Source organism: Cylas formicarius, unplaced genomic scaffold (genome assembly GCF_029955315.1).
Source record: "Cylas formicarius isolate icCylForm1 unplaced genomic scaffold, icCylForm1.1 PGA_scaffold_10__41_contigs__length_53128322, whole genome shotgun sequence".
Classification (NCBI taxonomy): domain Eukaryota; kingdom Metazoa; phylum Arthropoda; class Insecta; order Coleoptera; family Brentidae; genus Cylas; species Cylas formicarius.
In genome coordinates, this window is record NW_026844214.1 from 4,166,740 (window position 1) to 4,192,380 (window position 25,641).

At 37.0% G+C, this 25,641-nt stretch overlaps 1 protein-coding gene across 1 annotated transcript in view; it reads left to right on the forward strand.

The window, feature by feature from the left end:
- Positions 1 to 24,517, forward strand: part of LOC132700369 (transcription factor sem-2-like) — a 42,978-nt gene extending 18,461 nt beyond the window's left edge. The window contains exon 2 of the mRNA XM_060667633.1: positions 18,723 to 24,517. Coding sequence (XP_060523616.1) covers positions 18,723 to 19,568 — 846 coding nt within the window. The 3' untranslated portion in view covers positions 19,569 to 24,517. The remainder of the gene's footprint in view (positions 1 to 18,722) is intronic.
- Positions 24,518 to 25,641: the final 1,124 nt, after the last annotated feature.

Consider the following 25,641-nt stretch of genomic DNA (forward strand, 5'->3'; position numbering starts at 1 on the left):
TTCGCGATCCGAGCGCGGATGTCTTGCGTGTATTCGTTGCCTGATTAAGGTCCAAGTCGTGGCTGAGACGTCTTTACCACCGAACTATTAAGAACATGCGCAGCTTTTGTATTTTAACCGCTTTTTTGTCCTATCGTGTCCCTGGGGACCACTATGGAACATTCGCAAAATCAATGTTATTTTGTTGTGATGCGCCTCGTATAAAGTGACTTTCACGTCTCGCCGACCTTCGAAGTTACGGCAAACTTTGATAAATATAAAATATATATAAATATAAATGATAAACGAAAACCCAAACTTTCTCTCTACACAGCTTACGCCGTTGCTCAAACCAAATTATCCCATCCTTGGCAGTTTTTCATTTACAACCATTAATTTAACTATGAAATCGGAAATTTTGAGGATCTTTGCTCATAAACGACACACCCTGTCTATAATTCCAAACAATCTGGATCTCCTACGTATCCTGGTATACGAATGTTTCCAATAGAGTAGATGGTTTTCGAGAAAAGAAATGACGTCATCGCCTCTATATTGAGGGCGAAAAATGCATGATTATTTGGATTATTTCAAATATCTAGCGCAGCGTATGTGAATTTTTATGAATTTCGAGTCACGGCTAATAATTCACTTTGGGAAAGGACAATTTTCCGGGTCTTTTAGATTTTTATCCATAATTGAAAAACCCTGTACATAATGGAAAAAGCGCTCGAAATAAAAGTTCTAGTGCCGGATATCCCGCGTATTCTGGCCGGGTTTGCTTATCGACTAAATAGTTTTCGAGAAAAATATATTTTTGTAGAAGCAAATATAACTGAAAAAATTTTTTCTTCAACCTGATTGCGCGCAACAAATATCTCAATCACCCTGTAAAACACGTGGAAACGTTAAATAAAAAAAAATTACCTGTTTTTGAGATGGAAAAGCGATTTCCGAATATGACAAAATCGTATGTTTCCTAGGAATAAATCGGTGCTCGAATCCAAGGACTAAGGATAATAACTAAAATTCAACGGCGGTTTACAAAAAAGAAAAAAATGCAGATCGGGAACAAGTCGATCAGGTTAGAAGTACAAAGAAAACCTGTAGTATTTCGAAATTACTTGGGACTGGGTTCAATAAATGTTGAAAGCGCGTTTCGTTTGTTTCAAGAAACTTTATAACGACTTTCTGATATTCGGATTTGGTGAATTTCTTAATTAAACATCGCGTATTTTATTAAACGAATATACAGGAAGTAATAAAATGCACGTTTTCAGTAAGTATATTTTATTTCATACAAAATCTTAAGCTCTAGTGTATTTTTGTCACCCAGTGGTGATTATTTTAAATGACCGTCTGCCACTTTTAAAATGCTCGTTATTAACTGACTCATAAAGCGCTATCATACGCTTCAAGTCTAGAAGACAATATTATATTCAACGGTAAAATGTACAAAATTTTTCCTTGCAAGGACCAGTCAGCAATTCCTCCGTCACACTGTGGGCCCATTGCCCAAACTAGGTTGCATTAATTCGATTATTTTCTAGTAACTTAAAAACCTTAATTTTTTTTATTATTTATTATTATTATACATTGCCGGTAAATAATAATACATTTTTTTTCAATTTTCCAGCGTTGCGGAGTATATTTTAAAGATATACCAAAACTAGAATAAAAAAAATTGGAAGCATTTTGCAATTACTGGGCAGTTTTATTCGAAAAGCTTCTGCAGTCACGTGAAATAATTTAACTGTATTTAAGGAAACAGAAAACATACTAGTTAACAAATTCCAAATATATAACCATTTACCTAAATTAAATTAACTTATTGAAAATATAACTATTTTATTAAAACAACACAGCAAGCAAGGGATCATACAAAACACAAAAAACTTAAAGGATAAGAAAAAGCCTTAGAATTGTCTTATAAATAAACATTTGGCAGAGATGTTTTCTACTTAACATACTTTTTTTTAACCCTGAAACCCACTAGGTAAATTATAATTTTAGTCATTCTCGCTGTCTTGACATGTCAGATTCACTACCCATACACCCAAAGTCATATTCGGAGGTCTCCGAAAAATAGTTATTTTTTGGAAGGCATCGAAGCTCTGGGCTTTTAAGTAGATGGTGATAGTGGTTTTTTTGATCTTACAGTTTTTTGACGGTAACTGGCTATAACGGGGTCAGAGGACACTAATAACATTCGCATCAAGTATTTATTCGTGGCAATGCGCGATTTTTTTGGGTGTGACGCTCGGTATATCGCCGACAATCTTTGTGACGTGCCTCTTGGGCCTCCTCAGAGAGCTGCCCAATAGGCACAACACAATGTTTAATAATATCTGTGGAATGGTACAGCAGTTTGTGGACGGTTATGACTTAAATATTTTAAATATTTCTTCTACGAGGTTTTTCTTAGTAGAGACACTCCAGAATTGAAACAACGTTTTTTTCGATATTTCGTACATTTCTAAAAATGAAAAATCAAAAGTAGTCTTGCAATTTTGAGTATAAAAATAATGCATTATAATTGGCTCATTGCACAAGCAATACATGCGATAAACAACTCTATAAGAGCATATTAATTGTTAACATTTTTATCATTCAGAGGTTGACATTTTTAACTGGCATAAGTTTTGCGATTATTTGCGACATTTTTCGCTACAAAATTAGTAAATATTTGAAAGTTCCACACAGATTTTAAACCAAATAAAAAATTCTTTTGAATTAATCAACAAAATTAAAGATATCAAAATCCCTTCTAACGTAACTCTTTTGATGTACAAAACTTATTCCAGTATTCCACCTGTGGATATGGAGATTTAGTAGATTTTACCCTAACTCGGAAACAGGTTAACCCATTGGTGAAACAAGATTTATTAGATTGCTTAATAGTATCTTTAGACCAAAATTATTTTGAATTTAATGGACAGATTTATATCTCTAAAGAAGGTTTGATTATGGGAAACCCACTTAGTCCTTTGTTAGCCGAGATTTTTATGGATAATTTGGCAAATATCATACTAGAACATCCTTTAAATAAAAGTTTTTTATGGTGGTATAGATATGTGGACGATGTCTTTGCTTGCTCAATACATAATCGTATAAAATTCACTATCGAGATTGAACAGGATAACTCTATTAATTTTTTAGACTTAACTATTACGAAAGTGCAAAACAAATTAGATTTTTAAATATATCATAAACCTTCACACACGGACACAGTCATACATAACAGCTCAAATCACCCTTATACACACAGACTTCTTAATACGCCACTCTCAACAGAAAATTACAACAAAGAACTTGATACCATTAAACAAATAGCACTGAACAACGGCTACAATCCGTCCATTATAGATAAAATTATAGAAAAACACATTTTTCATGACAATTTTGATATATTACACACAGCCACAAAAAGTAGAAAATTAAATTTATTGGAAGACATGGAGATTAACAAAATGAGACATTCAATTCAAATGTATTGCTTAACAATCAATTAGATTTAAATACCTCTCCTTTATTGAACTTAAATTCTCGCAACAACATTAATTAAGGTTTTATGGTCATTTTTCGGTATATATATAGTAGCAGGTAGTTTGTAAATATTACATTCGATAAAAACACGGTGTTGTCGAAACAATTGTCAAGTCATAATATATAATTTCGTGAAAATCTGAACTTGTAGTTCTTATTTATTTTGATAAATGGATTTTCATCAAGTAAAAGCCACCTCAGTTCAATTCAAATTTTTTTTCCTCGTACTTCTGTCAGTGACTCGGGTATTGCCCATAATCGTGTCCGTTTGCTTCTGCGGTTGGAGCGAACCCATAGATGAAGACCCTCGGTACATTTGAGTGGTACGAAAACGGAATTTTTCCTTAAAGACAGAGAAAGAGCGATAGAAGGTCTAGTTGGAAGACCGTGAACCGAATGACCTGCGCGATCTCTCTCTCCTGTTTAGTTGTGCTGTTGTTTTCTTCGAGAGCACGTTATTTGATTTATTTGCGAAACCGGTTTTTGTCCGTACACGATACGACTACGACGTTATAAGTGCCGGGTTATTACACATTCTATATTCCGTATTTTATTGCACGTAGTGCACAGAAATGGCATATAGATTATGATGCTGAACAGATGATAAAGAGAGCGAGATTTATGCTTTATTATTGTGAAATTTCTTCGATACTACGCGGCGGATGTGTTCGTTTTCGTTTTCTGTGTGTATACGCTCTCGGAGAGTTGTTCAGCAAATGGCCTATCGCGCGCCATATAAACGTGAAACGACATAAATCTGCCTTGATTTTTTGTTTTCTTTTGGCGTTTCTTTACGGCTAACGATATTTTCGTTTTAAATGGGTCTCGCATTTTAGCCGTGTTGCAGTCATAAACGCGCGCAATGGTAAATGGGAAATTATTATTCGAACGAGGTTCCCATCGCCTGTTGCTCAGTAATGCTTAAGACCGTTCTGTCTATGTTGATATCAAAATAGTTTCCCAATTTTTCAATATTTTACGACAATTTGCTTATGCTGCAGTAGGTTAGTTAGAAAACGTAGATGTTTATGACTTTCCCTCCTTGTAGAGCTGCGTCCGTCTCGACCTTTATTGCCACAGATCGTAAATGACGACATATTAAACGATAAGTCAACGTATAGTATGCAGATTATACGATCGGTGCTCTTTATTGACCTGGCGATTTGAGCCATAAGAGCCCAAAAAAAACCGATATCTAACGAAATCGAACATTTCGAGGGCAGCGCCAAAATTTCCCAGCCTGAATATGAAAGAAACAAAGTACGGTAACAATTTTTTATTATTTTTCAATTTTACTTCCATACACTTATTACATCTTTTTATTAACAACTCAATCCCTTTAAAAAAATATTCTTTTGGTTTGTCTGCAAAATTAGCTAAAACAGCCTCTTTTATCTCAACTTCGTCGTTAAACCGCTGTCCACGTAAGTCCTTTTCCAAATATTCAAACAAATAATAGTCGCTGGGGGCCATATCTGGACTATAGGGAGGATGATTTGTCTGTTGGAACCCACACTCTAAAATGGCAGCTTGTGCAACACCAGCAGTGTGGACGAGTGCATTATCGTGCAAAAGACGCAATGTTGCGTAATATTTACCATTAACTGTGGTATTAGTTTCTTTAAAATCTATCATAAGAATTCCTTCACAATCCCAAAAGATCGTGGCCATCACCTTTTTTGTTGACTGGCAGACTCTGAAGTTTCTTGGAGGTGCTTCACCCTTACTACGCCACCCCATTGATTTTTTTTTTGCGATAGAGGGCCATAATAGAGAACTATAGTTTCATCTCCCGTCACAATAGTTTCTATCACAGGCTTCGGTTCCGACCCACAGAGTTCCAAAAAAGACCGCGCACACTAGACACTCGACAGGATTCGACGAACACTTGTATCAGAAAGCTTAGTAATTTCTGACCCTTAAACGTCGATCACTCAATATCACCTCATTCACAATGGCAACAATATCTTCCGTTACGACCTCCACTGGTCGACCAGTTCTTGAATCATCTTCAAGGGACTCCTGCCCCACTCGAACACATAATACGAAGGAGAACTTTTGCCGTACACAGCATCCAGCCTTTCTTTAATAATTTTAGGTGCTAACCCTTCTTTTGTCAAAAACGTTATGACTGCTCTATACTCAATTTGCTTTATTTGCGACATTTTTTCGGACACGTCTTGTTTAAAATGCTGTCAATAAATTATTTGATGCAAGACTTTTTTTTTCGCAGCCTACTAAGATATATATTTAAAAGAAGACAAAGTTTTATCGTGTGATCTATGTCAGGCCGGGAGATTTGAGCCCTTATATATCGTTTTTTCAAATATACGCCTTCAGTGGAAATGTTTCCTCTGACACCGGTTCGTCTTCATAAAGCAACCGATTTCCAACAAATCCATTTTTACTTTAACTGAACTTATACAGTCTTCACGTTAGGGAGCGACTAAGATAAAAAACGTCAATATCATTACACAAGTCATTAAATAATTTCATCAACTGATAGAGAGGACCTTTAATCAAAAAAATGGTTCTTGGAGTTACTAGGTGAAATACAGGTGATGCACTTACAGTCCTTAAAGGAACATGAAAGTTCAGCAATTTAGGGCAATCCACTAAGATTCAACAGTAAGGGAACCTGAAACATTAGCAATAAATCACTCAGTGGCAGTCCCCTAGCCGTGTAGCAACCATCTACATTAAAATGTATTTAGGGGTAGGTTACAACAATCTATAAACTCCAAATCATTTTGCAGAGAGAGACACACAGTCGACCACATTATCAATTATTCTAAACATTTCATATCATCAGCAAAGCAAAATTTGACTATCAATGTTAGCTACTATTATGTCATTAATGACGCTGGGTGGAGTGTCAATTTGCAATTTCCAATTTACACAACCTCGACTCCTCATAAGTTCGCAACTCTAGCAAAACCTCCACATAGTCGTCTTTAGGTATTCTACGTCTCCGTTTCCAAACGTAATTAATTAGGGCACATTTCGATTGATTTCAAGGAAAATATTCCTCAGACGCGCTGACGAGTCGCAATTTTCCAGAAATTAAACACGAAGGTCCTTCGCAATTTCTGGGAATTAGTCGAGGCCCCCCTCTCGCAAAGCAAAACGTGCAAACGGGTTTGGGCTTTCGCAGCTTCGCGGCATGTAAGGAGAAGCGGATAGATACGCTCTCCCCCCTACTCCTAAATCCTCTTAAGAGCGTGTTCGCAGAAAGGCTTCAAATCATAATAATGCTATAACGGTAATGAGATAAACACGATTTTAAAGAAAATCACTACTGTTAGACGCCCACCACACGTTCGCGAAGTTTCGTGATTGTTTCAAATCGTGAAAGTCTACGTAACTGTACAAACGTCTCGTGGAAGGTATATTGGAATCGAAAGAGACATAAAAATGTATTTTTTTTTCTGCAGCAATTGATGATTTTTGGTTATTTTCGAGAGGTGATTGTAGTTGTTGATGTATTTTTTACTACATGCGGCCAGCGGTATGGACAGCATCAGTCAAAGTAACGCGATTTTTCAGTAGTACTGAAACAGCAACCTCCCATTTACATTTTATCTAATGTAAACGTATAATATGACCAAAAATATAGTGCATTTATTGCTTTGACGTTTTAAGTATTTTACAGTATCTTACCCGCAGGACAGTGATAATACCCATCCCAATAGATGCTTATTCTGCATTAAGTAGTAGTTAACTTGAAATTTTTATTTGACTGTTTTAAATTTGATTAAGCATTGATACTTCGGGGTATTTTCGAATAAATTGCAATATATTATGGAGGTATTTGACTGTGATCCTTCCTGCGTACCTGATCCTCTAGCTTTGATCCTGCGATGCTGTTTTCACTGGATAGTTCAAAGGGTAAGGGTAAGTAAAGTCTGTTCATAGATATAAGAAAGTGATCAATTGCTTTTGAATGGGATTATCCAAGGGTGGTCATTTACATACAATGCGACAAGATTGTTACCTAAAGTTTCGGAATTTAAATTCAGGTAAAAGTGTGGTCCGTAATAGAAAATAATTTTATACCTACCTGTGTTTAATATTCTTTGGGTTGTTTTTACACTTGATAACGGGTAGTAAGCAATTGTCCGAAACGTTGTGTAAGTTAAAAAAAAAGACAATGGAAGTTCGACATCCTTTTAGTAATTCTACTGAATCAGTGTCTACCACCTTCAAGCAAACATTCTTTGGTTTGCTATACTACTTAGTTTAAGTTTATTAGTAATCATTCTTATTAAAGCACTATATTTCTGGTTGGAGTATACTTCTATCGCCACCGCCTTTGAGCGCTAACCAATATTAGACCCTCCGTCCTATTTTAAGCTGGATTAAGTTAAGCCTTTAGCCCGGTCGTTAGGGCAATTAAAATGGTCGCGGCGCGCTACCAAAGTGAATATAAAAGAGAGAGCGTCGGTAGCGGGACGCCCGAAGCTAACTCTAATCTATGGTAAATTGTGTATCGATTTTCGGTTTGGACGCACACTTTTCAAATAATTTATTCCTTTTGAGGCATTAAATGTCGCAATTGCGAGCTGGCGGGGGTCCTGATCCCGTTTTAACGGGCTACGACCAGATAACGAAATTTTATTTTCGGCAGTTACGTACGATCTCCCGCTATACATGTCGGAAAAATAAATTCAAAGGTTCATTAAATCGGAATTATTTGATTCGACTTTTGGTGGTTTCGATCAAATACTGTCCCCCACTGCACCAAAATAAATAGGATTACAGTGAAATGGCGGCTGTGCGATAGGCAGATTAACGCGCGTGCCCGGATGGGATAAAATATACAGGGAGACGTTTTTTTTTTCGAAAAATTTTTTTTTTCTGTTCTCCGTTTTCGTTTTCTCTGCAGAACTAGCATTAATTGGCCATAACTTTTGAAACCACGACGTATATCTTTTTTTTCCACTGTTTTTTAACCATTGCTGTGAAACACGAAAAATGTCCGAAATTTGAAGCTATCCACTTGAAATTTTACACACGCCATGACGTCATTTAATACTACGGCGATCTGACGAAAAAGTTTTCTGTAACTTTGAAGTTCAACAAGACGTGAAAGATTTTGCGAAAGTCCGATAGTGGTCCGCAGAAGCATAATAGAAAAAGAATGCGTCCCTCTAGGACAAAAAACACTTAAAATGCAAAGCTGCGTAGTGACTTTGTTTATACGGCGAAGGCACAGCATTAATTTTCTGCTGCAGGTTAGTCAGAATGCCCTAGATGTATGGGACACTCGTTATTTAAGGTGGAAGAAATATACTTAGCTACCCAAATCAGGTTGGGTTTAAGTATCATTGTGTATGCCAACTGATTCATGAAACTTGACGAAGGGTTGAGCGCTCTGTCTAAGAGAAGGTGCCATACAACGAACTTGGTGATTCCTAAACACTGTGGTGAAGTTTGGTGCTATTGGAACTCTGCTTTTTTATACAGAATCGTGTGTTTCGTTAATAAGTTAAAATGTAAACCGGCCAAAATACGATTTTATATACCTGTATGGCTGTCGTTTGAATATATTTCGATTCAACCATGTTAGCAACAATATAGGCACTGAATGTATGATACCGACGTTCGTTAGAGATTCGGCCCGCCTTAACGCAATGTAATTTCCAAACCAAACGAATTCGATTTAACAAACAATAAGGCCACTCTAGAGTTCCGTTGCGTCACACATTATTTGAAACTCGACGCGATCGTTGATGATCTTTCGCTTGGCGCACACACACCTTGGCCCAGTTCAATAATTATGCCGATTTGACACGCATGGCCGCTTCGCGAGAACGAGAACAAAATCGTATACGAACAATAATAACGAAAATAAAACACGAACGAAGAGGTGCAATTATTATTCAAACTTTTAATTGGATTTAGCGGGATACCAAAGTTACCGTGTAAACAATTAAAGTCGAATTAGGTACGACGATTGTTTCGCCTCGTAGGAAATGTCATAATACTCCCCGAAAACTCTCGCGCAATTAAAAAATTAAACGTATCGAAATCTCGTTTTCGGTTTTTTTTTTCTTCGAAGTTGTTTTGCTTTATTTCCGCTGATTTGTTGATATTGGAAATGTATCCTTTGAAACGCAGGTAGTCAAAACTCAAGATTTCAGTTGCAAGAGTTCGCAATTAACCTCTCCGTCATTGCAATTACTCCTGAGCTTCGAAGCAGCACGATAGGCTCCTTGCTCCTTTTCTTGACAGAACCTGCCTTCAGTGGTATTTTTAATTTTCGTTAAGCTTAGATGTCTCTTTAATCGGCAGTGGCTCGTCAGTAGACGTACCATACCTCAACTATAAACATCATTAGTTTTAAGTATAGACAGTAGCACAGTAATAGCCCACAACAAATTTACCTCCATCTTTCTTCATGATTTTGTATTGTGTGGTCGACCGGGCAGTAGTTGTCACTAACCGTGAAGATTTTCACTTTGAATATTACTATTTTTATTTTTCAAATAAGTGGAGAGGTTTTTTTTTTAAATGCAATTTAGAATCCCCTTCCCGTTATAAAACGCATTCTTTCGCCAAGTTGGTGAGAAAGCGAGTAGAGCTAATGCTTGGACCCTTATCTGCATTCTCTTTATTTATACCCTTGCATCAACGACTTTCAATGTCGATTTTACAATAAATTAAAGAAAACAGTAATTGTCAAGAATGGCCTTCACACCGCCATTAGTAAAATTGTACCCGAATGGTATAACTCTTTCATTTTTCTTGCTATTGATTTTATCGGTCCCTTTTACCATTTTTTTTTTGCATCGTTCTACTATGTCGGCAATTTGTAGCGGCAGTGTAGAAGTTATCGAGGCGTGAATAGTTTCAAATATTTCTCATAGGGAATTCGTAATTTATCGAGCGTTCAGCAATGTAAAATGGGTAAATCATACGTTTCGTAGCCCCGACCGAAACATAAAGGAGACAGGATGCGAGGCAGACAATTAGAACTAATGCCAGGCATCGCGAAAGGGCATTACACTTGTCGCAGACTTGTTTTATAGACGTCTATTAGCAACTTTGTGTTCGTACAGGTAGCATGCAGATACGTAATTATAACTGATGTCCGTTAACGTCGGGACATTTTCCATGTATTTAGTTCTTAATCGATGTAGTCGGTTAGAGATCGTTATGGTTAGTTGTTATTGTTGTAGCGTAGGATGTTGTTGTTTTAATATGGCGAATAATCGTGGGCATTATCGCCAAACCGCAACTACCCTTATTATCCTTAAATGGTCAATTTTTCATTAATTTTGAGAAACAGGTGCTGGTTTTTCGGGAGAAGCGCTCAGTGTTTGCGATTTACGAATCGACAAGCAATGATTGTTTTGGTTCAATTATGACCCTGCGAAGAATAGAAAAAGCGAGCTTTTGATAGAATTATTAGGACCGTTGTCGCTACACAAAGAAGAGCGTTTAACAGCGGTAGTAGTTTGTTGTTTTAGCAACTGGTTTTCTCTCTCCAGAACAACAATTCTGGCAATATTTTTTTTTTACATTATGTGATCTTACGGCGCACATTGGGCCAGGGATATCCATCCTAGGTGTTTGGACTAATTCGATTTTTTTGTAATGCCAATAAATTTTACTTAATATTATTAAAAACATCAATAAAAAGAAAAAATATTACGAATATCAAACTTGAATATATTATAATTACTATACAGGGAGTTCACAAAAAAACTACACACAATGTAGAAACATTTTGAAAAAATTATAGTTAAGTAAATAAGAAAAAATAATACCGCTCGTCCCAAAAGTTACAATTTAACAAAAAAAAGGTATTTATATAATATAGATTAAAACAAAATATTGATATCGGATGTTTGATAATTTTTAAGTTTGTTTGCTTGAAAAAAACGAAATAAAACAATAACAGCGTTTTTACACAGTTGAACACTTTGCTCTGTTTTTGTTACAGTTGTTGCATAGCCCTAAAAAAATTAAACCATTTTTTTGCAATTTTTGATTAATAGTTAGTCTTGGTGTCAAAAGAGCATGACAACGCATAGTGAACAAAAGTTATGACAATCAATACCTTTCACTATTGAAATGCCAAAAATAATGTCTTACATGAATCAAACTTACAACTAACAACTACAAAGTTACACTAGAGCTCTATAAAAAAAAGAAAACAAATTTATATATTAATAAGACAAAACTTGTAACGAAAAACTTTTTCTCCGTTTTTTGCCCCCACCCCCGGTAATTTCTTAAAAAAAAAATTTATACAATCGTTATACGTAGTATCAACAGCATCCCTAAATTATTCTAAAATTGTAACATATTGCTTAATAAATTACATACATACCTTTTTGGGCTATTTTTTAAATATGTCTCAAAAATATGTATAATTTTTTAAGGACAATTAATTGCCTTTTAGAGTAATTTACTTAGCATAAAATTTCTCTCAAAACTTACCTTTACGAGCTTCCTGCATTGTATAAGTAAAACAAAATGACACTGACAACGAACGTTACAAAATTATTGTTGACGTTTCCATGGTAACAAGACGACTTAAAACTCTTATTTTGTGAATCCAGACTGCAACTCTGATCGACGCGATGGTATGATCAATTTTTACAAAGGTTACAACAGGCTCAAAATCGAAATCAGTCGGAATAAGTCGCAAATGACTACTACCGGAAATTAGGGAACGACGAATTCATCCAAAAGCAACTCAGAGGATAATGATGATATCGACGGTAATTTATTAAATTCGTCTTTTAATAGTCCCAAAAAAAAACTATCGAGAAACATTTTCCCACGAATTATTTATTGCCTGCGTAAATTTACTCGCCCTAATCGTCCCATCCGCAGGCTTCGCTCGTTCAAACAACTCCGTAAAGCTCGGTATCAATACAACCTTTCCTGTCAATAAAAACTTTCGGGTCCCGCGTAAAAGTGTGGGCGTTATCGACGAACGCGCCGCTCCGCACGGCAAAAACGAAACTCCACTACAATGAATATATAATATAGATTGCCGATAACGGGAAAGTTCTCGTCCGTGTTTTCCCCGTTAAGGAGTTGTCCCGCGTGAGGCGCCAAACAAATAACTGTCACGCACGGCGGCCCGATCGACATTAAGCTCACGCATCGCCCGATCGCTTTTCAATACCTCTATTCTTTTTAAACAACTGCTGACAGTTGAAAGTTTCGCCTTTTAGCCGGGATTTCTATTAGAGTCAACTTTTTTCTTCTTTCGTTTCCGCCGGCGGAATTTTGATGGGACGTATTCTGCGTTTCGTTGAGGAAACGAAGTTTCGGAAGGATGTAAACCGAGGGCCGGTTCTTCAATCCCCTATGAACTTAATGTTACCTGCGACCTTACGTTAAACTTGGGGTTTTCAATTGCCCGCCAATGTTTATGCACACAACGTTATGGCTGAGGTACTATAAAATATGTTTTTGTTAGTCGTCTGTCTTTCCAACTTCCTATTAGAATAACTTCTATGATCTTCTTCTGTCAAAAACAGCAGCCCCTGCCAATTTAAAATTGATAAAAGTTCGAATATGAATATCAGATTGATTCATCGATGGCATAGATAGACCTGCACGGATTTACTAGCGGAAGAGCATTGAGATTAAGAACTTCCTATTCGAAAAAGTCTTCCAAAAGAGCAGCCCGTGCCAATTTAAAACTGAAAAAGTTCTAATACCAAACTAACCAGTTTGATTGATCGGTGGTATAGATTTGAACAGATCCACTAGCAGAAGAGTATTGAGATTAAGAACTGCCTATTAGAGAAACTTCTAAAGTCTTCTTATTTTGTCGAAAACAGGAGCCCCTGCCAATTTAAAACTGAAAAAGTTCGAATACCGATACCAATTTGATTGATCGGCGGTATCGGACCGGACGGATCCACTAGCGAAAGAGCATTGAGATTAAGAACTTCCTAGTAGAAAAAATTCTAAGGTCTTGGTCTGTCGAAAACAGAAACCCTTGCCAATTTAAAATTGAAAAAGTTCCAATCAAAATACCAGTTTGATTGATCGGTGGTATAGAATTGAACGGATCCACTAGCGGAAGAGCATTGAGATTAAGAACTTCCTGTTAGAGAATCTTAGTCTTCTTCTTCTGTCAAAAACAGCAGCCTCTGCCAATTTAAAATTGAGAATGTTCCAATACCAGTTTTATTGATCGGTGGTATAGGCCCGAACGGATCCACTAGCGCAAGAGCATTAGAGATTAGATCTTCCTATTAGAAATACTTCTTAAGTCTTCTTCCGTAGAAAACGGCAGCCCCTGCCAATTTAAAATTGAAAAAGTTCCAATAAAAATACCAGTTTAACCGGTGGTGTAGGTCTGAGCGGATCCATTAGCGGAAGAGCATTGAGATTAAGAACTAGCGATAGTTTAATAAGAGTATAGTTGACTATACTGAACGAAAAAAATTGAGAGTTCATACTGCTTCGTTTTGACTGCAGGAGTGCAGACGCTTCTGCGACAAGCTAGGGTCAAACCAAATTGACCGTGGTCTTTCTGGTTCTTCTGTATTCTTTCTGCGCCACTTGTTTGTAAATCGTACTTGCTTACACTTTAGGAATGTTATATCTCATTTAGAGAGCTGAGATATTAACTTCAACTGATGTTACGGCGTTACCACGAATCTTTAGTTGCTTGGGAATCACCCAGATGTTTTAAACTACGGCTTACGTAAAGTAGTAGTTGCGGTATAAGATACGGAAGGGTTAACAATCGTATCGCATATCTTGCAGTGCAAATGTAATCGTTTTTAGTTGACGCCTGTTACATTTACACGTTTTCATCCAGTCACCGTAAGTAATTGTGATGCTTATTTTCTAAAATATGTATTTATTCATGCGAACTAATTTTATTTGCTTCGCTTCTTGCTGATAATACGCGTATGCGCTTAACAATAATAAACCTATGTGTGGGAAAGTGCGAGCACCAGTAAGTACACGTGTCATGTTACCAGCGATACTAGAGAATGAGGTGGCGAGCATTATTCATAAATATGCTGCAGCAATAGACTCTTAAAGATATAGAACGCATGGCGATTGTTTAAAGGCTTATTTCGTTGAGACCTTACTTATAGATTTGTCTTGTGATATCAATTCCGTTAAGTTTGCATAATAGAAGATCGAACAAGCTTACTCAAGATCTAACTGTTCATAACTGATGGCTTTTACTTGATGAAAATCCATTTATCAGAATAAATAAGAACAAAAGTTCAGATTTTCACGAAATTATATATTTTTACATGACAATCATTTGATAAAGACACGGTGTTGTCGAAACAATTGTTTCGTGAAAATCTGAACTTTCAGTTCTTATTTATTTTTATTGCAAAATCCATTACAATTAAGCTTTTTATTTTTATTTACTTTTTTTAATGGGCATTTCAGTTTACTTTAGTTACATGCACTTATTTCTATAGCTATTCGATAACTGCCTAAGAAGTGGCGTTGAAAAATATCAACGGGCGGTAACGCAATCGTCTCGAGGAAGGGACCCGAAGGGATAAACGAATGGGGCTATATTTACGTTGGCCTTGTTTCCTTCAAGGCAAACGCCACGGGACTCGATTCTGGAACATGGTTTAAACATATACAAGGGGAATTTTATGTGTATACGGAATCAGGGCAATGTGTGTGTGCAACGCAGAAGAGTGCCAATATGAATTAAGGTCTTATGTATACCTAAGTGGGTCAAGACGAACCTATTTAGCTGCGATAAAACGAAATCTGGTTCAAAGCGAACGCGTGATGTTGGTCTTCGTAAAGTTGGAATGTTTTCAAAGTTTGAATGCAGTTCGACTTTCCTTTTGGCAATCGGGCGGTTCTTATTTGTTTATAAATTAAAAATGTTAATACAAAAAATCCAATTCATCATTGCTATCTTCCGACTCGGAGAACGAGTGCTACTAATTTTATGAAATTGCTATTTTGTTATTGTTAGGTGCATTCTTGTTTTTTCAGTATAAGTACGTGCGTGTCAAATTAAATTACTTTATTATTTTATATTTATTATTAATTAAATAACCGTTACCTAGTTAACACGCAAACAGGTAAACAAATAAATTCTTTGAGACGCAATCAAGAGCCACATTTATAAAAAAGAAAAAGATACACGTTTGCATCGTTAAGGTTAAGATTTAACTGGTATTCACGTTCTGCTCTTCCTACGTTTAACCCTCTTCCCTTTGGTTGAAAACCTATTAAACAGAATACTGATATTGGAATTACCCAAATTTGTTTTCAACTAATGAGGTATATGCGAAATATAAAAAAAATGTACTTAGCATGTGTGCAAATTCGTTTTTTGGACAAAGTTCACTATAAGAAAAGAAAGGCGTGATTTAAATCAGCTTTTGGTATATGATAAAAGAAATGTTTATATGCATTATGTGACCTACTCATTTCAGGTTGGATATGGTCAAATTTTGGTAAGTTTCGAATGCGCCACTTTTGAATTTTCGTGCTACAGCGGCCATATACGACGTCACAGAAATTGAATAGCATGCATAACTATTTTCTTTTCATCGAATTCTGTGCAGAGAAATTTAAAAACACCCTGAGTAAGCAAAAAGCAATTTGAATCTCCCGCCTAAGAGGGTTGTTTTTTTTTTTTAAAAGGAAGTCAAAATTTTGTTCATACAACCTTATATTGTTTTTGGGAATAATTTGGGCAAATTTAAGCTTGAAGTAAATTGAATTACTTTTTTCCCATATCGCTAAACGATTTTCTACTGGTTTTGTTTAATTGGTTAGTATTTTGCATAATTCAACATTTTTTTTCAAAAATTTTGATGAATAAAAATTTTTTTTTTCATTGTAAATAAGTTTTTTGAAGAACATAACAATAAATACCCTCTTTGACGACTATTTATTGTTATGTTGCTCAAAAAAACCTATTTTTAACGTGATACGAGTCTTTTTTCCGATTATATAGAAAAAAAACTAATGTTGTGATGTTTTTACAAATAAGGCACAAATAAATTACAATTTAATATTGCCGCCAAAAAGTACCTTACCGATAGTCGGTAATAATAGTTCTAAAAGTGATTGAGTAGCGCTGTAATGGTTAAAAAAATACCAAGACTGTATATCACATACTTTGAAATATTATTCAATTTTTTTCCTTCATTAATTACTTAATTTACTTAGTAAAGTTGGTGCGTAATTATAAAAATAAAAATGTGAATATGGAATTGGGTGAGCAGTAAAGAACGGAGAATGGAGAAATGGGTTTTTCTGCAGCTTCAACAGCTTTTGGAGTACCAAAATGTACAAATAATCAGAATTTATAATTATTAGAGGAAAAAACAAAAAAAAATGCTTAATTTTTGCCTTAGGGGGGCCGCCTCGTCCCACCGTCCCCTATATACAACTACAGGGACAACGATATGTGTTGCATGTCGTCGGAAAATTGGACGTAACGCGTAGCACGGCACGCAGAAAAATGCGCATCCCTCGGTCTCTATATTTACATTTTATTCGCCGGTGCGACAGCAGCGGCGGCGTCTTTAAAAGATCGTAATGGTAGTCGCCGGATGCTTTTTCTTCCCGGCGAACGATCGATAAAAACGCAATAATGACGCCATAAATAAGCGTTTATCGGGCTCACTACTTTCATTTTTGCATTAGGCTAACGGACGCGCTCGTTTGTTAAAGAAATGCCCCACCGGCCAACAGTCATTTGTTCTGTTTGGCTTATTTTTCTTTGACTCTCTCGCGCGAGTGACAACAAACGATGTCGTTTCGGATATTAATGAAGCCCCCCCCCCCCACCCACGTTTTACAAGAAAAATGTCCTGCACGAGCCGCGGACCGACAGGATTGAGCGTCAGAAGGTTCGAGTTGCATAACAAGCACTTCACGTTTGCGATTGGTCGATTGGAACGCGTCACGCCGAAAACGCGCCTAGGAATTACAAGGGGACTCTCAAAAATGGAATTACAGAAGGGCGTGTCTTCAAGAAATACTTACTGCAGGTTTAGGTATTCTTCCGTCTTCATTGTTTTTCTTTCCTCTCCTGAATCCCGCAGACTCAGTTTTATATAGGGAATAGGAAAATCTTTTTACAAAACTTCAGAGCTCGGCTGAAACTGAAAAAGTCTACAGGATGATTGGACAGAATTTTTATAAAAAGTATTGCAGTAGTCTGTGGAAGTTTCTTCGAAAAATTAATAAGCAACCAAGTCAGCACTTTATAACTTTATATTATATATTTTTCTATTATATATTTTATTATATATATTATATATTATATATTTTAGATTTATATATTTGTATTCAGTTAAGCTGTTAGAGAAATTTTCTATGTATCATGGGGAAGATGCTCCTCTCGAAGAACAGATATGCGTATTGTTATTTTTCAAGCGCCCCTAACTCTTTATGCCGGAAAAAAAGCAGTCCCTTCAATTTCACTATATAGAGTTTCGAATGTATGTGTACTAGTGTAATTCGTCTCGTGCAATACATAAAATACCTCCAGTTTTCGTATGCCTGGTCTTTTCTTGCTTTGCTTCATATTCTTCAAGTGTCAATAGCAATAGCAATAACTACATCCCAAAACTCCGTTCGCTTACCTAATTACCTGCGCGTTATTAACAACTGGGAATTTATTTTTACAATGCGAAAGCAAAGACGCAAAAAACTTCTCGCGATAATATCTCAGACGCCGCACCCGCGCCCATAAAACGACACTTACAAAGAGTTTCGCAACTAATCGCAACTCGTTATTTAAAATTTTTTCCGTTTTTTTCCTTCCTTCTGCCTTTACGAAAACAACGTTCGATTAATATTATTTATTAATATGTGTAACGCAGCGTGTCAGAAAAAAAAATTATTAAACATACGTACGATAGTCACGCCTGTCCTTGGCGAAATTAACGTGCAAAATATATACGTTGCGTATATACTCGGTGGTTTCCGGGCTTGCGCAAAACCGATTATAAATCGCTCGTGAAAGGACAGAAACCTTATTCGGGCGGTATTGTTTATTTGGCCTTGCTTTAATCTTTCATAAATGATCGCGAGGTGAGATTGTCGGCTCGAAACCGGCCAGTCACGACGTACCCATAAGAATATTTTAATCGAACCGGCAAACCAAATAAAAATCACAAAATCCAGTTCGAATTTGAATACGACTCTTGCCTTTTTTTTTCTTTTTGGTATGCTGACGGGAGTTTTCGTTGTTTCAGACGAAGAAAAACAACCCGAACCACATCAAACGTCCGATGAACGCGTTCATGGTGTGGTCGCAGATCGAACGTAGAAAAATCTGCGAGGTATCGCCCGATATGCACAACGCGGAGATTTCGAAGAACCTCGGCGTACGCTGGAGGCAACTGAACGACGAGCAACGCAAACCCTTCATCGACGAAGCCGATAGGCTTCGCCAGCTGCACCAGAAGGAGTATCCCGATTACAAGTATCGTCCCAGGAAGAAGACGGCCAAACCGACGCCCAAGTCGAGCGGCGCCAAGAAATCGTCGAAACGCAATCAGAAATCAAAACGGAACGACAGAAACAATAACGATTCGGTACTTAAGGATAAGATATTCGCCAGGCGTACGTCGGTTCCGGAATCGGTGGTGTCCAAACTCAAGGTGTCGCTATCCGCAGACGTGGAAACCAGCCTGGGACACGCGTACGAACCCGTAAGACAAAGCTTGCCGACTCCGACCACCCAATTGCCCCCGATTAGTGTTCTTTCCGCTAAAGTACCGTCTAGCCCGAGTTGCGAAACTCCGGATTCACCGGAGAGCGCCACCATTTACGAAGACTCGTGGGTTAATACGTTCGTGAAGGAGGAACCGGAGGACAGACTCACGCACGTACCCAACGCGACACTGGACGATTTAGACAACATCGATCTCTTACCCATGGACGATATCGATCTGGAAAGGTTGGCCGATATCGATTCCAGCTTCGACACCGCGTCCAACAGTTCCGGCTCGCACCTGGACTTCACCTGCCCGAGAGACATCCCGATATTTTCAAATATCGGCAACCATTGGCCAGACGAGGGGTTCATGATGTGTTAAACGGAAACAATAAGACTGTCGTTTGAACTCTTTTTTCGTATATAGGCACATACAATCATTGTTATTGGTCTATATAGACTCGGTATAGTCCAGTCGGTGTGGCTCCTGTCGATTCACATCCCCCAAGTCAGCTCAATCGGCTACATCGACTAGTTACTAATATTATATACATATATATATTCTAATTTAACCCCAAATATTGATCTCATTTTCGTGTTTATTTTTTTTTTACATTTTATAAACGAAAAATGAAAGCGCTGTCGCCGTTTAGTTCACCGAATGTGGGTTCTCCGTCTTAATTAAAATCAACCAGTTGTTAGTGCCTAGCTCAGTATAATTATGTCGGACCGGGTAGACCGGCATTATAGTTTAAACAGGTTTTAAACTCCGTCGAATTGCGATGGGACACAAAATCAGGCTGTGATTCATCTGTTTTGATGACCAATATTTAGTTGTCAAAAAGTCCGTTTAGTCTTTGACAGGTGCTGCCGCTTCTAACGTTGGAGGATACACGTCACATTTATGATTTTTTGTGCCGGCAACTTTTAAGTTTTCACAGTCTGACGGAAAAAAGTTTGGGCCCTTGTTGTTTTTCCACCTCGCGCGATAATGCCGTTTTACTAACGCGGATTAGTCCGACACAAACGATTTTTTTTCTTTCTTTCAAAACAACCAGCACCGAAGCTTTTTTAACTCGGACTCTTTAGAATTTTCGGAGATTTTTTAAGTTGTTTTCTCGATCAGAGTGGTACTTAATTTGTTAAACGTCGGTTGTTGTAGATGCGGATGAAATGGGTACGTACACGCGGTTATCGTCATTTTTCGGGTACGCTCGGGATCGCTCGTACACGCTGGCTAAAATGTTGATAGAGATTTCGCGGAAGGCCGCCGCGTCTGGCAGACCTGTTTGAAATTTTTCGGTCGCACTGGAAACACTTGTTTGCTAAAGGACCCTTTTCCGAATTTTGTTGGTCCTTTAAGTCTTAACAATGGAAGAAATTGTTATATTAAACTTTGATATCAAAGTCTATTCCTTTTTTAAAACCTCCATATTATTGGACGTGTGGAGTTTGTAGGAAATTTTTTCTGAAACGAAAAATGCAACTACAACTTTTCAAAGAATTTACTTGCAATATTTCGCTTTCGTACCATTTCAAGCCACTAAAATCAAAATAAAACATAAGTTCACCGTTCGCGCGTATAAAACTTTTAAATGCTCAGGAATTTGTTTATCCTGAGTAAGGTTTCTAAAGGGTTTTCCAACTGAAATGAATGCATTTCAGCTCTAATATTCACATAAAATTTTTCACTGCAATTTAATTTATTAAAACTCAATAAAATCTCATAAATCTATTTACTCTGAGCAAAGTATCTATAGTCTTTGCTGCATTTCCTAGAGGCAATGATGATGATGATGATTAAATTATTGAAAAGTAGATTCTTGACGAATCACAGGACTCACAGGACTCCTCGCAATACACAGGAAAATTCTATAGAAATTTTACGTTGAAACTTAAGTTTGGTAACTTTGTATGTATGTATAGTTTATAAAAGGCTTTCGCAACGAATTTCCTTGCAACACTTGCAATAATTCTTGGTAAATCGCAGTAAACCGCTGTAAATCATGGGAAATCCTCAATAAAAGGCGGTAAATCGACGAAGTTCGATTCGAATTTGATGGAAGTGCTCCTATTTAGGTCGATTGCGATACAATGTACGTCGGGAAGTAATGACATTTGAATCGAAACAACATCCAAGAAAAATAGATCAATTAATCCGACCTGAATGTCCGATATGCGGGTCGAATTGTAAAAATAACAGCCGAACATAGCGCGCGCCATTTTTATTTCAAACAGGTATGTTGGAGCGGATCGCCGCGCGCACACTGTTGTAAATAATAATTTCTTCATTGTTCCTCTCGCCAAGTTAAATAATAATAAACGACGCTTTCCATCTTCTTGTATTACGCTTAAAGGAAACTTATCTTTCGTTTCGATTCTCGACGAGGAGAAAGTCAATGCACAAACTAAATCTTAAGGAAAATAGCGTTTTTTAGAAGAAAAAAACGTTTTTAAAAAATTTATAAAGTTTTTAGAGTAGAGAGCAACATCGATATTCTTATATTTAAACAAAAAAAAATAAAAGGCGTCTAATACGAAACGTCATACGTGTGCTTTCAGTGTAATAGAAGTTATCTTTAGCGCAGCACAAATAACTATTTTGTGAGACGATGAACGATTTTTTGGAGATCGAACGTGGCGCGTAACTTGCGCAGAATCGCACAAACCGCTGTTTAGAATTTGTCGAAAGCCGTGGACTGAATTCATCTAGACTTCCACTCCAATACTGAGAAAATTTATCTCGATCAATTTGGACACCAACCTGCAACCAAACTACAGGTTTACAATACGTCCTGGCCTAAAGTGATGGTTGCTATGTTAGTGTGACGTACGATGGCCATTATTTCTCGAGCTGTCGAAGTTTACTGTCCAAGCGAACCATTTAGCTTATTCAGTTTTTGTGAACGATTGACCCGAGTTGTTGGTCGCAGTGTACTATTCGACTATTGCGTGGTAAATGTTCGAATTAGTTTTCAGCACATTCATGCACACCCTACATGTTTGGAGTAAACGATTTTCCTATTCCTAAAACATCTGTCGGATATGGAGTTCGTATCTAAATGAACGCATCCAAACGAAAGTCAAATACGAGGGCTACCTTTTATATTTCGGCATTTGTAATAAAAAAACTATAAGCTACCAACCAATATGACATTATTGTTTCTCAAAATATTCATCCTGATGATCAATACACGTCGAGTCCGGCACCTCCAAAACATTCTTTTTAAACGCATCAATCGCTTCTTCTGGGGTCAAAAATCGTTGCCCACGTAATTTATTCTTAATGTTGGGAACAAAAAGAAGTCCTTAGGTGCTAAGTCAGGATTATATGGTGAATGGCTAATGAAATCAACGTTTTTAATGCTCAAAAAGTTGTTTGTTTGCACTGATCGGTAAGAGCTAGTATCGTCTTCGACAGTTGGTTTTTCTAATTTCTCCGAAGACTTTCGGCAAACAAATGGTTGTGTACGATTCAGAATTGACTGTTTTACCTTTCAAAAAAGAAACAATTGCAACGTGGCCAGGCTACCATAGCATTTCCTCCGACCAATCAACACGAGCCGTTTTTTGAGCTGATGTCAAATTGTGCGGTCAAATGTTTATGCAAAATTGTATGTACGCTGGTCCCAGTAATGCTCAATGATACCTCAGTCTCACGGTAAGTCACATGACGATCTTGTAAAATCAGTTTCCACATTGCATCAATATTTTCTTGGACAACCACCGATTTTACACGAAATTCATCCTTAAGAAAACTACTATCACGACTGAAGTCCGAAAACTGCGATAGTAGCCCTAGATCGTGTCGAAGTCGAATTAAGTTCATCGATTGAGTTAGTTCACGTCTAAATTTGTAAAAAATTGTTACACGAAAATGCTCCCGATTAAGTTCCATTAAGCTACATTTTTTTAATTTATCACAAAAAACACAAAAACTTCCGCCAAAACCTAACTGAGTAAACCTAACCTCAAAATGTCAAACTTCCCTATAAAGACGTTAGACGCCAGATGGCAGGACTGTTTTAAGAAAAACGTAGCCCTCGTAGACCCTGGTTTCAAGACAAGTTGCTTCAAACCTTTTGATTTCATCCCAGTTTCCAGGCAGTTGTCGAAAAGTTTTGTTTTATTCGACACTAGTTCGTGTTTGGTCCGCTTAGTAGAAAACCGGACTTATATTTACGAGTGGTAATTCCGATAATTAACGAATGCACAAAAACTGAAAGACCCACAAAAACTGCGGATCGTAAAAGTTGACAATCAGGAATCGAAATGGACGATGGTACGGCATCACTTCTATTATTCTTCTACTTGTACTATTTTTCGTACTCTTCTTCTTTGGCCTTCGATGTTTAAATGGCGTGGCAAAGTCTTCCGGTCTGGATGTGTTTAGTCTATCCCACGCGGTCGTGCGTTCTGTGTTTGTTTTCCTCTACGGTTCTAATTGGAAATATTTGTGCTGATTAAGAATATAATAATAAATTTAGATCGGACTGTCCGTATATTTATAAGAGTTTTCGAATTTTAAAATTTTATGAGGCCTGGTACAGTATGAAAATAAGTAGAGTAACATCGGTGTATTTTTGTACCCAATAGTTATAAAGGTACCGTTCGTTGGCGAAGTCCCTCGAAACTCAATCCGCTGACTGATTTAGATGTAGGAATTTAGGGTGTGGACGACGACGGGGGCGAAGGGATTTGGATTTCGGATCGCCACCCCCCACCCCCCAACCCCGCGCCGCAGCCCGTTCGGTATTGTAATACAAATTCTTCTCGTGTTTTTCTTCTCGCCACGGTTTTTTTGCGTTCGACTGTCCGTTTCGAGAGCGTGTGTCGCTTGCGCGAACGAACGGCGCCATTTTTTTTGTACATAATCTGTAAAAATTTGCTCATAATGTAAAGATTGTTTTCGTTGAAGGTGTATTGTTTATTATTATTATTATCAGTCGGTTCCCGATCAACTGCAATAATTTTTCTGGAATTTCGTCGAATTTTTTTCTGCGACTGGCGATTCGACATTTTCTTAGATATTATATCCCGTCGATATCTAGTCTGAACGGAAGACGATTAAAATGTACGATAATAAAAAAAAATGTACGGCGTTAATTTGTCGCATTGTTAATTTTTATTCTGGTGAACGAATTAAGAGATTACGAGTTAGCAATATTTTTGCATATTACCTTGTTGTATCATAGACCTTTGCATTTGTAAATCCCCATGTATTATATTCATATTAAACTATATTGAAGTTATGATATAGTGTGTAAATTTTGTATTGTAGTTGCTGTTGAATATATTACTATATGGCTAATAAACTGATTTTTCAATTTACGTTCGACTTTTATTTATTGCGGCCGAAAAGAGTTGACTTACATTCCCGAAAAAAGAAAGCTTTTGTGTCCTTAGCGGTTCTTGTTGTCATGGAAACAAAGCACACAAGGTAAGTATAGTTTGCATAATAGAAAATAGCAGCTAATCACAATTTCAAGTTTACACTAGCCAAGGTTAATCATTAATTCTGCGTTTTAGCAGAATTTTTGTACAAGTCGGAGGTTATTGGCAGCTTGCAGGGTGTTTTAAGCGTATTTCAAATGGACTTGCATTATTCAATATCTATTTTCGGAACAATACAAACCGGCTCACGGTCACTGCTGTTGATTGTTTTCTTTGAATTAGATTTTGTTTTTACAAGCAACCGCTTTTAATATAATTATATACGGTAATGATTTAAATATCTGGCTTCTCTGCTCTAGCCTCAAAATAAGTTCTTCCGCATTCCTTAAGGGCAAGGGCGACAGTACTAGAGAAAACTGGCTTTCTAAAAGAATCTCTAATGTCAACTGTAGTTAAAATTTTTAAGCTGAAACAAATTCAAATATTTCGTTCGTTTCCCTAATTTCGTTCCTCGCTTCCCTTACGGGAACACCCTCTATATGAAGGGTGTTTCAAAAAGTTCTGGAAATTTAGATAAATGTTTTACTAATTTGTCAATATTACCGTGTACTTTTTCAACATATCCATTTGACTGAATTAGTAATAATTTTCTTAACATAATATTTATTAATTTGATAAATTCAGTTCCATTTGAGATGCCAGGAGTTTACAGCGTTCCATGCGACAAAGAATACATTGGAGACACCTGTTCAAAAATAACTAAGTTCAAAGGACATGAAGGAGCCTTAAAACTAAGACAAACTGATCAGTACAACACAACGAACACAATCATGAAACCGGACATCAAATTTTATTCGTTAAAACTAAAATTTTTGCAAGTAATCAATTCTTCTACCAACGAAAAATCCGAGAGTCTATAGAAATCTATAAGCAACTTGACAATCTTCACCGCGACTCAGTCACCAACAACAATATAAACGCAGGTACACAGTAAAATGCGAGCTCTGAAGAAGCCAACAGCATCATTGGCGAAACGTAAGCTAGTTTGAATCAACAAAAAC